This window comes from Cyprinus carpio, chromosome A17 (assembly GCF_018340385.1).
Source record: "Cyprinus carpio isolate SPL01 chromosome A17, ASM1834038v1, whole genome shotgun sequence".
In the NCBI taxonomy this organism is placed as follows: domain Eukaryota; kingdom Metazoa; phylum Chordata; class Actinopteri; order Cypriniformes; family Cyprinidae; genus Cyprinus; species Cyprinus carpio.
The window spans coordinates 10985556-10998733 of record NC_056588.1 but is presented as its reverse complement, the minus strand read 5'-3'; the positions used below and the strand labels follow the sequence as shown (position 1 = coordinate 10998733).

The following is a 13178-nucleotide window of genomic DNA, read 5'->3' as shown; positions in this document are numbered from 1 at the left end:
AGAGGTAATTTGTAGTGAATTAGCCTATATAATGCATGATTTGTCTGTTTCTACCAATATATCTATTCTGTTCAGTGTAGAAGCGCTCAAGTAGCTGCTGTGTGTTTTTTTCTCTGTTCACTCTGTGGTGAAAAGAACAAAGCCCTCAAAGTATCATCTTCATCCTTCAGGTCATTCTCTGTGGAGGCTAAAAACCATGACAGTTCCTCCACATTTGGGTCTCTCAATCCTGACTTATAAATTTGGCAAAGCCAGTGTCATATGTTTGGAGTGATATAATGTTGTTCGCATTAAACAGTTTCTGTCTGGTCTGAGAAACTTTGGGACTGGCCCAAATGATTCCGACAGAGACGAGAGTGGTTCGGATGCTCCTGCGTCCACTTTCCCACAGTTCTCCCGAAGAGCTTCTCTGTATGGAAGCCATAGACCTCTGTCCCCACTGGAGAGGGTCAGTCAGCTTCTGCCTGAAGACAGATTAAGTCAAGAGGTTTGGGATCTACGGGACACTAGAAACACTGAGGTGGACCAGGACAGTCAGAGTCTGGGGAAGGAGCGTGAAGAAGCAACAGAGGAACCTCAAGGATCTTTTGCTCCACATCACGTGTGGGTTCCTGGGGAAAGCCCAATATGTTTTGGAGAGAGTTTCGGAAGATGTTCCAGCTGAAGGAGTGACTGAAGCCGACAAAAAAACAAAAAAAAAAACTGTTTACGGACCAAAACATTTTTGAAGGGTGCATGTTGAATGTTTTCCTGACTTTGTCTCCAGTATCACACTGGTCATAGTTCTGATACTGATGGAGGGTCTGCGATGCTCTGCCCTTCCTCTGGTGTTGAGGTTCAGTACAGGGATTGGCTTGTTGGCCCGTCACTCAAAAAAGAAGGCACATTTAACAAACGAAAAGCTCCTCATGAAGATTATGATGACGACAAATGTGAATCAAATGAAGACACAAAAAAAGACACATTTTCTTTCATAAAATGGTAATTTATCTAATGTTTACATAATGCTTATCTTTTGTTTACCTACTTCATGAAGGAGTCACAGATTGGGTTCTATTACACAAAAATCCAAACATCAGTGCAAATTATTCACAGATAGAAATAAATCATGCTCTGTTTAAGGGGATTTGAATTGTCAAGATCCGATGGCGCTTGGAGATGCCCCATAAATTGCACGTCCTCATCTTGAACAGACTGGCCATATATCTATATATGTAGTTATATCTTCATTTTTTTGTAATTCGGTATGTTTAATGAGAAACATTAGTAATCCTAAACCACTTTGTATGTGATTGTGCATTAAGGTATTTTTAAGAATCCTATTGAAATGTCTGATTTTGTTTATTTTCAGCCTTCCTCGTAAAATTATGAAAGATCTTGAAATAGATGTTCCGTGTTTAGCGTACGCAAGAGGACAACAAAGCTACTGTGTCATATGCTGTATCAATAAACTTGTACAATAAAAAGACATTTTATTGCATTTTCCTTTCATGCTCTTGAGTATTTAAGCCAAAATATAGTGAATCTGTTTGCTCCATTCATGGACTAAATTTCATAGGTGTTTATTCATATTTATATCAGCCAAATGTTATACTTATGAAACAGACTTAATAATCCTGCCATGTTTAACTCCTAAACATTTCATTCACACTTATGTCTAAGACATAAGAAAGAAACAAAGTGCGCGCTAGAGAAATAGCAAAGTACTTTGCACAACAATAAGAAATAGTGATGAGGATTATGATACAATAAAATATACGTACAAACCTTCACTCAGTATTTTCTTACATATTCTTTACATCTTAAATGAACAATGTACATGACTATTACCCTATTCACACCAAAGCTGTACATTTCTCAGGTCAGTTTAGAGACTGAAATTCTTTTGTGGCCCTCAGCTGAAATGCCTGTGATATGGTCAACAGGCATATATGATCTGTTTGCTGTTATGCAATAAAGCTACTCCTCACTGATCCAGTTCATTGAATGATCTTGACATGCATCACTTCCTGTAAGTGTGCCTATAAAAAGAGAAGAAAAGCACATGGTAAATTTACAGAGGCACTGATATGGATCTTGTAATTTCAGCTGAGGCTAAGGAAAATGTACCAAGCTATCATGAAAAGTAGTGGCACACACTATAAATTCCCAGTAATCCCACTAGAGGACGCCACATACTCATTTACCTGATTTAGTCTTACAATGACAGGTGTGCTGAGCTTTGGTCTCCTTACTAGGCCCATGTGAAGCTTGGACCTTGTGTGCAGTGGCCTTCAGTGGCACAGAGTAAAACCGGGTTCCAGTAGAGGATGGATGAGGCACAGGAAGAGCAGAGGTCTTGGTACAGAGAAAACAAGGCTCTGGCGAAGCAGAGGGCCCGCGGGGAATGAGGATCTCCTCACGGTTATGGTACAGTCTCTGAGCTCCACTGTGATGCTCTGCACGCTCACGCTGCCAGATGAAGTGAGATGGCACAATAGCCATTACCTAAAATCATGCATCAAGCACAACATGAATGAGCCATTTTTCAGAACCAGCAACCTATAAAATGCTTTATAGTGCACGTTCAGTGACCTGCGTACCTCCTCACAGCATTGTCTGCTGACAGCCGCTCTGTACTCTATGCGTGCCCACAACTGGTCTCTTTGTTTTAGGAATCGTGGGAAATGTTTTCTCCAACTCTTTCCCAAAGCCCAGGGGAAGATCTCATACTTGGTTTCCTCCTCATCCTCTTCCATTGTGTTTGCCAGATAGCTAGAGTATGAAAAATTGAGCACTTGGACTGTAGGAATTAAGGCTGTAATCATAAATAGGACTTTTCTGTCATGCTCATAACATACTGCATTTAAAAACAAGAACTTTAAAAACTCAAAAACCAATATAAACCCCAAAAAAACGTAAATATAGAAAAACTCAAGATACCTCACCTCCTATAGTGAAAAACTAGAAATGGTTTAACAACACATTATATGTAATTGTAATGTAAATACTGTGATATTAGTAAAAAAATTACAAATTACCATTAAAATTTAGTGAAAAACAGTAAAAAGACATTCCTATTAGGATGTGTCCCATTCATGACACATCACATATGATCATATTTTATACAAATAGTTTTGTTCATTAATTTGTTATTAGTAATGTAGGGTGTTTTATGTTATGTTTTGCATTGTTTTAAGTGCATGTGATGTTGCAAATCATACAGGCTTCCTGTAAAACTAGAAACACTTTTTTTTTTTTTTTTTTACAGTGAATTCCTGCCAACCACAGCTGGCAGTTTTTCACCACAAAATGTTACGTTTTTGTTTTTTTAACAGTATACAGAAACATCCTCAGAATATCGACTCACAGGGCAAGGAAGAAGTTCATTCTACTGTGTTCAGTGATACTGAAGCATGCCCTCCTGAAGTACACAAATGTCATAGCCAACAAATACTATACGAAAATAAAGACAGAGAATTGAGATTAGAGACACAGCTGCCTACATACATTTTTCTAAATTCAAAACGGTCCACAATCGAAAAAACACGAAATATTAAATACACCAAGATATGTCTTGCTACCTTGTCTGTAAGTTTACAGCAGCAGTCCATCCACAGAAAGTCCTGTATTAGATCATCATCTGAGCAGATAGCAAATCACAAAGGGTTTATTCTAGAAAATTATATCTTGCTATTTCTGAATGAAGCTAGTACTCAATCAACACAAACTCAGCACACCTGAAAAAAACTATAGGTGCGTGAACCTTCAGTGGACCGAAACGTTGCTTTTGATAAAAAACTTAAATATTTAGCAAGAATTGATAGTGTGCGGGATTGCATCTTTTTATATTTTGAATTAAGCTAGTGAAAAAAAAATAATATTGGTGTTTTGTGGGATGCACAAGGAGACATTTAGTTAAGCTTTCACTGGCAGCTGTTCTGCTGAACCCACCGAACAGCCTGAAGAAGGCGGCCATCTCCTGCCTCTGGATCAGCAGGGTCTGCCCGGGCGTCTTCCTGCGAGGCTGATGAGCGGAGTCAGGCTGCTTCCGAGCCGCTGGGGTCGGCCTTGTTCTCCGCGGGCCGCGCCGGATCTGCAGGCTGTGAGCGGGTCCGGACGGGGCGGATTCTGCCCATGGTCGGCTCAGTTTAATCATGTTTCAGCGATTAAATCAGCCGATATTACAGACCTGCCACTGTGTACATATTATAATTGAATAATTATTTTAGCAAAAATTACATGGGTATTAATTTATGTAATTCCTGTTTGTTCATATTCCCAGATATTTTCTAAATGTTATTTAATTTCTATCCCCTAAATCGATAAAATTGACTCTTAGCATTCCTATATAACTCAAATTTAAGCTTAAATGTTTATATGCTTAAATTTATGTGGTTATGATGATTTTTTTTAGCCTTATATGAGCGAGTTTTCACCTGTAAACAAAATTTACCTCAGTTTAAAAAACCGCGGCTCAGTAACTTAATTACGACACGCGCATGGTTTTCAGAGATGTGTTTAGATCGACTACTGGAGAAGGTAAGATTGCAGTTTAGCTGATGTGCATAACATTAATGATACTTTAAAGGTGAATTAAGACAAAATCATAATATTTCAAACTGGACGTCGTGCACGTGCACATCCTCTCCCTTCCCGGGCAGCGCGGGAATTGTGTCAGCAGTCACATGGTCAAATATTCTTCAATCAGAGGTCAGAATATATAAAAACTCAAATTGGCCATATCTGAGAAGGCTTGCTGTTTTATTTATAAAAAGGTTTTCAGCAAATGCAAATAAAATCTAGTATCATGACATGATTAGTGAACAAAATATGCACAAGAAGCAGTAAATTAGCCTATATTAAATCAAATAAACAAATGTATTGCATCTTTGTTGGTTATTAGATTTTGCTTATAATGGTTTATACAGCGTACAATGCACACAATATTCTAGAAAAGTAGCATTGAATTGCCTGCATTGGAAAAAAAAAAATCACCATCAAACAGACCACTTATTTATTGAAATATTTGGAAAATAATTTGGTTCTTCATGACAGAGCAATACAATTCATTTACACACACCCAAATGGTGACACGTTTGTTTGCTATTTCTAGGAAACAGTAGATGAAGTATCATTAACTGGTATTTATAAGCACTGTTCTCACAGATGTGTTCAAGGATTTTCATTGCTCTGCACAGTGCCTTTATTTCCTTAAAGAAAACACATTTTATTAAAGACTGGTCAGGCCTTTAAGCAAAATATCTGTACAATATAAGTAAAAGAGTTTTAGTTCACCTTTTTAATCTGACGGAGAACCACACCCTTGATCTCATGAATTGATTTCTTGCAAACCCAGCACATAATGGCGTTCATGTCGGACTTCTGGGGATGGTAAAACATTTAAGAAGTGCAAGGCAGGGGAAAATAATAATAATTAAATCTATTCCATTACATTATGCTTCAGTTTACCTCCATGTTCAATTCAGGACTCATTTTGACTTCTTCGAGAAGGTTCAGCTCATTTCTATTCAGCATGCTCTTCCATTGTTTCTTGTTAATGCTGCTGCACCCAACAAGAACTGAGCCACAAAAACAGATTATACTTGAGAGCAGAATTTGATTAATATTATACTAATAATAAAGTAAATGCAAATCAATGAACGAGCCATAGAATAAATTTTAAGTTGAATTCAATTAGTTCTTCAAACTCACCTGAGCATGCAATAAGCAGTCCAAAATGAACAACAGGAGACATTATTCTTCAAATCCTCTTCTTAATAAGTCACTAAGCCAAAACACATCTGCTTTCTTTAAGAGTTCAGGTGATTTTCAGATCACGTGAAACTGTCTCTCTTGTGTTTGTCCTCTTCACAGTTATGAAGAACTTTGAAAGATAATAAATGTTTGTGCAAGTCTTTTGGAGTGCTGATGTTCATGGCACCAAAACCACTGTGGACCAAAGTGTCAAGCGTTTTTTCATAAGAGCTCCGGTCAGCATTTTCTACACTGACTGTCTCTTCAGTTCACCTAACCATCAGTAATACTGCACCTGAATTCTTGAAAAATGGTATATTGATTTTTGATGTATTGAATTAAAGCTGGTGTACAGATATTAAATCACTAAATTACATTATAGTAGTGTAAATGGCTAAATAACAATCAGTATTATTAGACTTTTTGTTTCAGATGTCAGTTATTTGCTTCCTAGATGAATTTAAAACACAGAATGAATGATCTGCTCATGCTGCTTTGTCATACAGAATATTTATTAGTTCATGCTTCTGCCAAAACAAACAAGTGAACAATCTTATCTAAAGATCTGGTACTTTGACTGACTCGTTAGTTCAGGTTTAATCAGTCCTTTCATTTGCACATTTTGTACTTAGTGCAGGATCCTTTAGGGAAAAATCCTTGAAAAACCTTTTTTTTTATTTTTTTGGCAAGCGATTGACATGGTTTCCAGAGAAATAAGTTGGCATGGCATACAGCGTTTATTTTCTGAGTGAGGAAACAAAGATAGTTTTAATAAATTAAACTTACATTAGTACATCATTTACTGTGAACAGTTTCATAGAGAGAATTAATAACAAAACTGTAACCATAATATGACTAATAATAATACCAAATGCAATTTCTAAGGATGGCTTAGAAAATTACATTCATAAACATTTTTAAATAAATATATAACTAAAATGCACAAATAGTGAGCTTTGTTGGAACAAAGAATAAAAAGAAAAAAGAAATAACAGTAAAAACGTACCTTGTCAATCATATTATTTATAATGGGTAAATATTTCGCTAGCATTTTCAAACATATACAACATTTTATGGTGATCTAGAAAGAGAAATTACAATTAGATGCAAACAAAAATAATAAAGAGTGGTGATCAAGGGGAATGTATATGCCAAACTTATCATCAACTTTACCACCACACTCACACTAACTGTATAGTATACAACTCTTCTTTTTTTAAATAAATAAATAAAAAGCATGATGAAGATTTAAAGATGACAACGTATTCACAGATTTTACCTTGGAAGGATTACAATCATCCTGATTGTCACGGGAGGTGACAGCCTGTAGCATCTCATGAATGGCCTCATATTGAGAACTCTCAGCAGCAGCTGCACAAAATATAAGTCAAGTCAAGTCAAGTCTGCTTTATTGTCAATTCTTCCACATGTACAGTACATACATACAGAGAATCGAAATTGCGTTACTCTCAGACCCCCGGTGCATACAGATAAAATTAACAGTAGAGCCTAAAAAAATAGATCAAATATAAAATATAAGATACAAGTACAACTATACAATAAGGGAATGTAAAAAAGACATATAATAAAAAATAAAGTTAAATAAAGCAGCGCAAGGCAATTTCATATAATATAACTACATTAAATATCTTAAAATTCTGACAAAATACAATCCTAATACAAACCAAAGTTCAACATTTTTTGACAAGATCAAATAAATATGTGCCAAACAAGTGGTAAAACATTTCTAAAATCTTACCAAAGAGAATCATAAATGATCCAACAATGCAGGCCAGATACATTGCAATTTTCCTTTTTCTTTTTTTTTTTGTAATTTGTTTATTTAAAAGTGAGAGTGCACTCTAACTGTGTTTTGCTTTGGTTTTGCTGAAGTGTGCACAGAAAAACCTGTCAAATGTGTGAAGTAAAGTCAGTTAAACCCTCATCTAACCCTGGACCAACTCTTCATATGTTCTTATGATGTAACAAAAGTATTCAGATGCTGATCACTATTATTATATTAGCCTGTTTGTATTCTGAGTCAAGTTCCTTACAGTATAATGTTAAACCACATTTGTCAGAAAACTGCAATCCTGTCTGATAGTTTAGTGGTCAGAAACTTCAACAGTGTTCAAAGAGTAATTTACAGTTGTGTCCCCTAACAGTAAATTATGATTTTACTATTACTATTACTTTACTAGGGGTGAACTGTTCTTTTAAATAGCAGCTTTAAAACTCTCCAGGCATCATAAACTCTAATGTGCAATACCCAAAGTGGAACTGTGTGACTGAGAATGACAAGGAAACAAAATCAATCAAAAATAAAAAATAAACCAACTTAAAAAAAAAACAAAACAAACAGAATTGCATATTATACTTTTCTTTTTTTTTTTTTATTCATGTACTGTACATTTTTTACAAATCATTTGGCTATTATGACATTAATTATTGGAGTTCAAACATTATCTGTTTTGGCATGGCTTGGCTAAATGAAGAAAACAACCAGAATGAGAAAATCACATGAAAATGATTAGATTGTTAATGCGTATTTAATGTAAAACAACACAATCTTACACCTTACAGAGGACCCCCCCCCCCCCCCAAAAAAAAAAAAAAAAACTCAGTAGATTATTTTCAGTACAATAAACATCCATCTATTAGAACATTTTAAAGGCATTTTTGACTTTAAAGGCATTTAACTGCATTTTCTGAATGAAATAATGAAAAACAGCTTTGTTAATGTAAAGACATTTAAAATGAGGTAGTAACATGTATATGTATCCCTTCAACAGCCACCAGCACAGTTGTTATGAGCATAACTTTATCTTAAAACATGTTCCCCTTGGGCTCCCACCAGGGAAGAGCTTGTGCAGTATGATGTCCCGATATCTCTCTGCACGTTGAAGGCAGATGTTTCGAAAATCCTTTATGAATTTGTTACAGACATCATTTATCTTCTGTAAAAGAACAGGAAAAAAAACTTTTGTTAGCCAAAAATTACATTTCATCATGTTTTTTTTATTTTCATCTTTATTTACCTTTTTTTTTTTTTTTTAAATCAACACGATGTGTATTTTTTTAGTAAACAATTGTCTTGAACATTGTCTTTCACAAACGTAATTAAAAAGTTTCCCTTTCGTGGCACAAGCTGTTAATTGAATATATTCACATTGATGTTATTCTCACTATTTTCTCATAATACTCTTTTATGATCTTAAAGTGTAATCACACATACTTTACTCCAGATTAAGATATTATATTTGAGTTCAATTATTGTAAAGTAAGGTTTTTATTGTGAATTGTTATTTTGACTCATTATAATTGTGTAAATGCCATGATGATCCTGCTTTACATAATGATAAACTGTCATTAGAGCCATTAGAAACACAACTGAATGTTACCTGTTGCATCTTCTGATAGACTGCGGTCTTAGCCCGCTTTATAGCCTCTTGGCACACACAACAAAAGATGATGTTTGGCCGAATTTTCTGAATGTGAGAGATAGGGAATTCAGTGATTTCAACAACATCTTGTCAGTCTTATGCTAAATGGACATATTAATGAATGAGTAATTGGCAAAGTTATGTACATACCGGTAAGTCATTTCCATAGCCGTCCATCAAACTGTTTAAGGTTTCAGAATGTGAAGGCATCTCTGGATCCCACCAAACTGAAAGAGCTTCACTCTTTGCTAGGGCTTTTCAAGACAAGAAAATGATAAAATCATTCATAAATCTTTCACATAAACTGAATGTTGATAAGGTTCTCATAACATAGTATATACAGTAAATCAAATACTTTCCACAGGCCCAATATTTTCAGGAATATTGCAATTGGATCTTACCTGAGCAAGAGATCAGAAAAACAAAATATATGCTTGGTAACATGGTTTCATATACTTTTAAAATAATCGGATACTGATTCTTTCTCAATTTCCTTTTTATTTTATTCACCAGCCTCTCTCTCTCTCTCTCTCTCACACTCAATTTTTCTCCCCTTCAGTAAGAAAAGCCACAACTGACCAGTGTAGTGTATAAACCAACTGTGTGACACCATTGTAACTGAGTACACTACTGTCTTATGAAAGTTTATGAAATCAGGCCGATGAAGTCACTGCAGTGTGATTAGGAAGATAATTATATCAAGCCATTGATGTCACCGCAATGATATTGACAGTTCTTGCATGTGTAACAGTGTCATAAAGAGAACATGGTAAGCCTGCACTTAAAGTGTGCAGACTTTTTTTTATGACTGAAAATGTGTTAGCTGTTCTTTTCACATGGAGAGTTAAACTGCTTACTCATGTCCTGTAAAGGAGCTGACATAATGTGAAGCAATCCCACAACACCACAGTGCTAAACGTCTGCATTATACTCTGATAGAGGCTTTTTTTTCTTTTAGAAAAACTGTATTTACTGTTTTTCCTTTAGAAAAGTGCAGCAGAAGCAATTAATCAAAGAGACAAAACCATACAAGAAGTGCATCCATTGCAGTATCATGTAAAACAGTAGATACATCTTACAAATTTTATTTATTTTAAATTCTAAAAGTTCAGGAGAAGGATGTTCATCTAACCCTATCAATCATAAAGTGTTACAATACAATAAACAATAAACATATACTAGCTTAAATCCTGTAACAATTCTTCTAAGCTCAGTAAGAACAGATCTTTGTGTGTGTGTGTGTGTGTGTGCAGGTCATTGCAGTGGAAATTATTTATCATGTAAACATTTGATGACTTATGATGAATGATTAGGTTTCTTCCAGGTCCTTTTGTTGGATTCATTTAGTTCTGAATTGGCTAATCAAATCTTTTGTTTATTTTTAGTCATATTACATTATGAAGCTAGCTATGGAACTCTGCATATTTTTCTATGTGTTTTTGCTGTTACCATAGCACATATTTCTTGAAATTTACATGTAGTGAACTTTTTCAGTATTTGATGAATGTTTGATGTTCACTGTGTCAGTTACATATACTAAAACACCAACTAAAACACACACACACACACAATTTTTTTTTTGCAAAAATCTTGTACAACCACTTATTCTTATTATTTTTTTTTTTTTTTACAAATTTTCAATCTCCCTCACAGGATTCGGATGGTCAAAGTACTGAGACATTCCCATCTGAACATCTGAAATGCCTGAAAATCAGAATATGTTGGTGTACTTTGGTGCATAAAGGGAAAAATGACAATCACATTCATATCAGGGAACACAGAATGTTATAGGAATTGGCGGGGCAACAATTCCGTTTATTTGCATATGCCATAAACATTCCTCATGGTGTATAATACAATTATTTCTAAAACAACACGTTGTTTTTAATTCTTGTCTAAATATGAAATAGTTTATATAAACTGTTATTAAATAAGAATGAAAATACATTAATTACAACATCTTTAAAATGAACCGAGAATAAATACATTAAAAAATTCTTAAGCAAAATTTTAAAAATACACTTATCTGTGATAAATCTCCCTAAAGTTGTACAAGTGAAATAGTAATTGAAAATTTGACTCTGAAGTCTACCCTCATTCATTTTAATTTTTTAAAAATTACAGTTGACATCTGCAATTTTTTTTAAACATTCAGAATTCTGGGTTTTCACTTGTTATGAATCACTTCGAATACAAGAGCAAATCTCACCTGAACAGAGCAGAAGGGATGCCAGGAGAAAAACAAGTGATTTTGTCATCTCTGTGTCAAAGTCTTTAATAATCAGTATAGACAACTGCCCGCTATTATGCCTGAATACTATCTTTTTAAAGAGAAAACACTTTCATGACTGTTTCTTTAAGTACACTTTGTAATAATGTCAAATTAAAAGTTTTAAAGTAAAAAAATTTAATCATTGTTTTATTAATCTTAAAAATTTACTTTAAAACACATGTGAAGAACCTGATTGTAATGCATTTTTCGATATTACACTTAAAGTTAAAGGGATAGTTCACCCAACAATGAAAACTAAAAAACTTAAAAGCTAACTAAAACTTAAAAGCTACTCTAATCATCTTTATTTACATTTTTAGTTACTGATCTTTAATGAAGAAAGAAAAGACAGAAAATTATCCTTCCTGCATACACAATACCTTCACATCCTCTTTTCATATCACATAATTATTACACAAATATAATTATCACACAAACACTCAAATGGCATGGCAGTTGAACCTCTTTTAATCAGCTAGACTCTCTTAATCAGATATTATGAATATGGCTTAATCTGAAAATCTTTCTTCTCACTATTCCACATTCCATTGCTAATTAAATTAAATTGGTATGCATGCATGATTTAAAGTAATTAAGTTAAGTGTCCATTGAACAGACACTTCTTACCTTTTTTTGTCTCTGTTTTCAAATGTAAGATGTTATATACAAACCTATGTGGCTCCTAAACACTAGGAAACATTTGTTTATGTATGTTCATATTCTCCTCAAAGAATGAATAATTTGTAATCTGCACATAAACAAAGCAAAATGACTGTTATATTAGTGCATTCTCTCCATAGAAACCCTAAATGCTGCCTCTAGGGATTTTAATCATGTTTCGATCTATATCACCATCTGTTTTTTCTTCTTCTTGGTTTGTAGACAATTGGACCAAAGATACCCTGGAGAATTTATATTCCAGTGTCAAGAAAGAACAACATAAATGTGGAACTTGCACAGTGCATGTAAACGTGGCATTGTTTTTGTACAGCACCAGCGATCCCACAGCGACGTTCTAGCAGTCTGTAATGAGCACTGTGTTTTGCTGGCTGAAGAACAACAGCTCAGACCTTTCCAGGCATCTGATCAAACTAATTAGGGAGGCCAACTCTATTACCAGATTCACTTCAGACTCACTGACGGCAGTGACACAGAAGAGGACAATGGCAAAACTAGTCAGTGATGAACAATAGCTGCACTCAGCTTTATCCAATTCCACCTGGAGCCGTCAGACAGTACAGCGCCTCCTTTTCTACTGACTGGTGTAATGATCCTGAACATGTACCTGATTAAATAAGATTCTGCACTAGTACTACCTTGTGCACTTATATGTTACCCAGACATTATTTATTTTTATTACACTTTTTAACTCATTATGACATTCACTTATCAGTAAAATTGAACTCTGAGGATTCCATTTTTAATATTATTGTAAAATTGTTGTTGCGTTTGTATCATTGCTAGGCCAATTATTTTGTACATTGAAATGGAGCACTTTGTTCTTAGTGGTATCTTTAAGATAACATATTTATACAGGTTTATTTAAACCAATATTTCATAGCTATTTGTCTATTAAATGTGATGTAGACTTGTTTTAACTGTTCACCCAATGTGAAAATAGGCAGAAAATGTTCTCATCCTCAGGACTTTCAAGATGTAGATGAGTTTGTTTATTCATTGGAATGGGTTTAGACAAATTTAGCATTACATCACTTGTTCACGAGTGG

At 34.5% G+C, this 13178-nt stretch overlaps 1 protein-coding gene and 1 long non-coding RNA gene across 2 annotated transcripts; both read right to left on the bottom strand.

Moving 5' to 3' along the window:
* Positions 1 to 1417: 1417 nt before the first annotated feature.
* Positions 1418 to 6114, bottom strand: LOC109107974 (speedy protein A-like). The gene is made up of 10 exons (XM_042774044.1): positions 5695 to 6114; positions 5452 to 5561; positions 5278 to 5364; positions 4436 to 5192; positions 3934 to 4177; positions 3564 to 3622; positions 3350 to 3435; positions 2583 to 2754; positions 2187 to 2487; positions 1418 to 2021 (listed from the first exon to the last, which is right to left on the bottom strand). Exons 5-10 carry the CDS (start codon positions 4136 to 4138, stop codon positions 1960 to 1962), a joined length of 885 nt encoding a protein of 294 aa, XP_042629978.1. The 5' UTR covers positions 4139 to 4177; positions 4436 to 5192; positions 5278 to 5364; positions 5452 to 5561; positions 5695 to 6114; the 3' UTR covers positions 1418 to 1959.
* Positions 6115 to 8152: 2038 nt separating this feature from the next.
* On the bottom strand, positions 8153 to 11570 carry LOC109107983. The gene is made up of 3 exons (XR_006162214.1): positions 9330 to 11570; positions 9138 to 9224; positions 8153 to 8693 (listed from the first exon to the last, which is right to left on the bottom strand). It is a non-coding gene; the product is annotated as an uncharacterized LOC109107983 (long non-coding RNA).
* Between the last annotated feature and the right edge of the window lie 1608 nt (positions 11571 to 13178).

What these genes read in the sequence shown, in the direction of transcription:
- LOC109107974 (XM_042774044.1), bottom strand. Translation starts at nt 4,138, where the DNA reads ATGATTAAACTGAGCCGACCATGGGCAGAATCCGCCCCGTCCGGACCC. An exon ending in GCTGTAAACTTACAGACAAG is followed by an intron (nt 3,436 to 3,563) that starts GTAGCAAGACAT and finishes ATTTTCGTATAG; the next exon opens with TATTTGTTGGCTATGACATT. An exon ending in ATGAACTTCTTCCTTGCCCT is followed by an intron (nt 2,755 to 3,349) that starts GTGAGTCGATAT and finishes TTCATACTCTAG; the next exon opens with CTATCTGGCAAACACAATGG.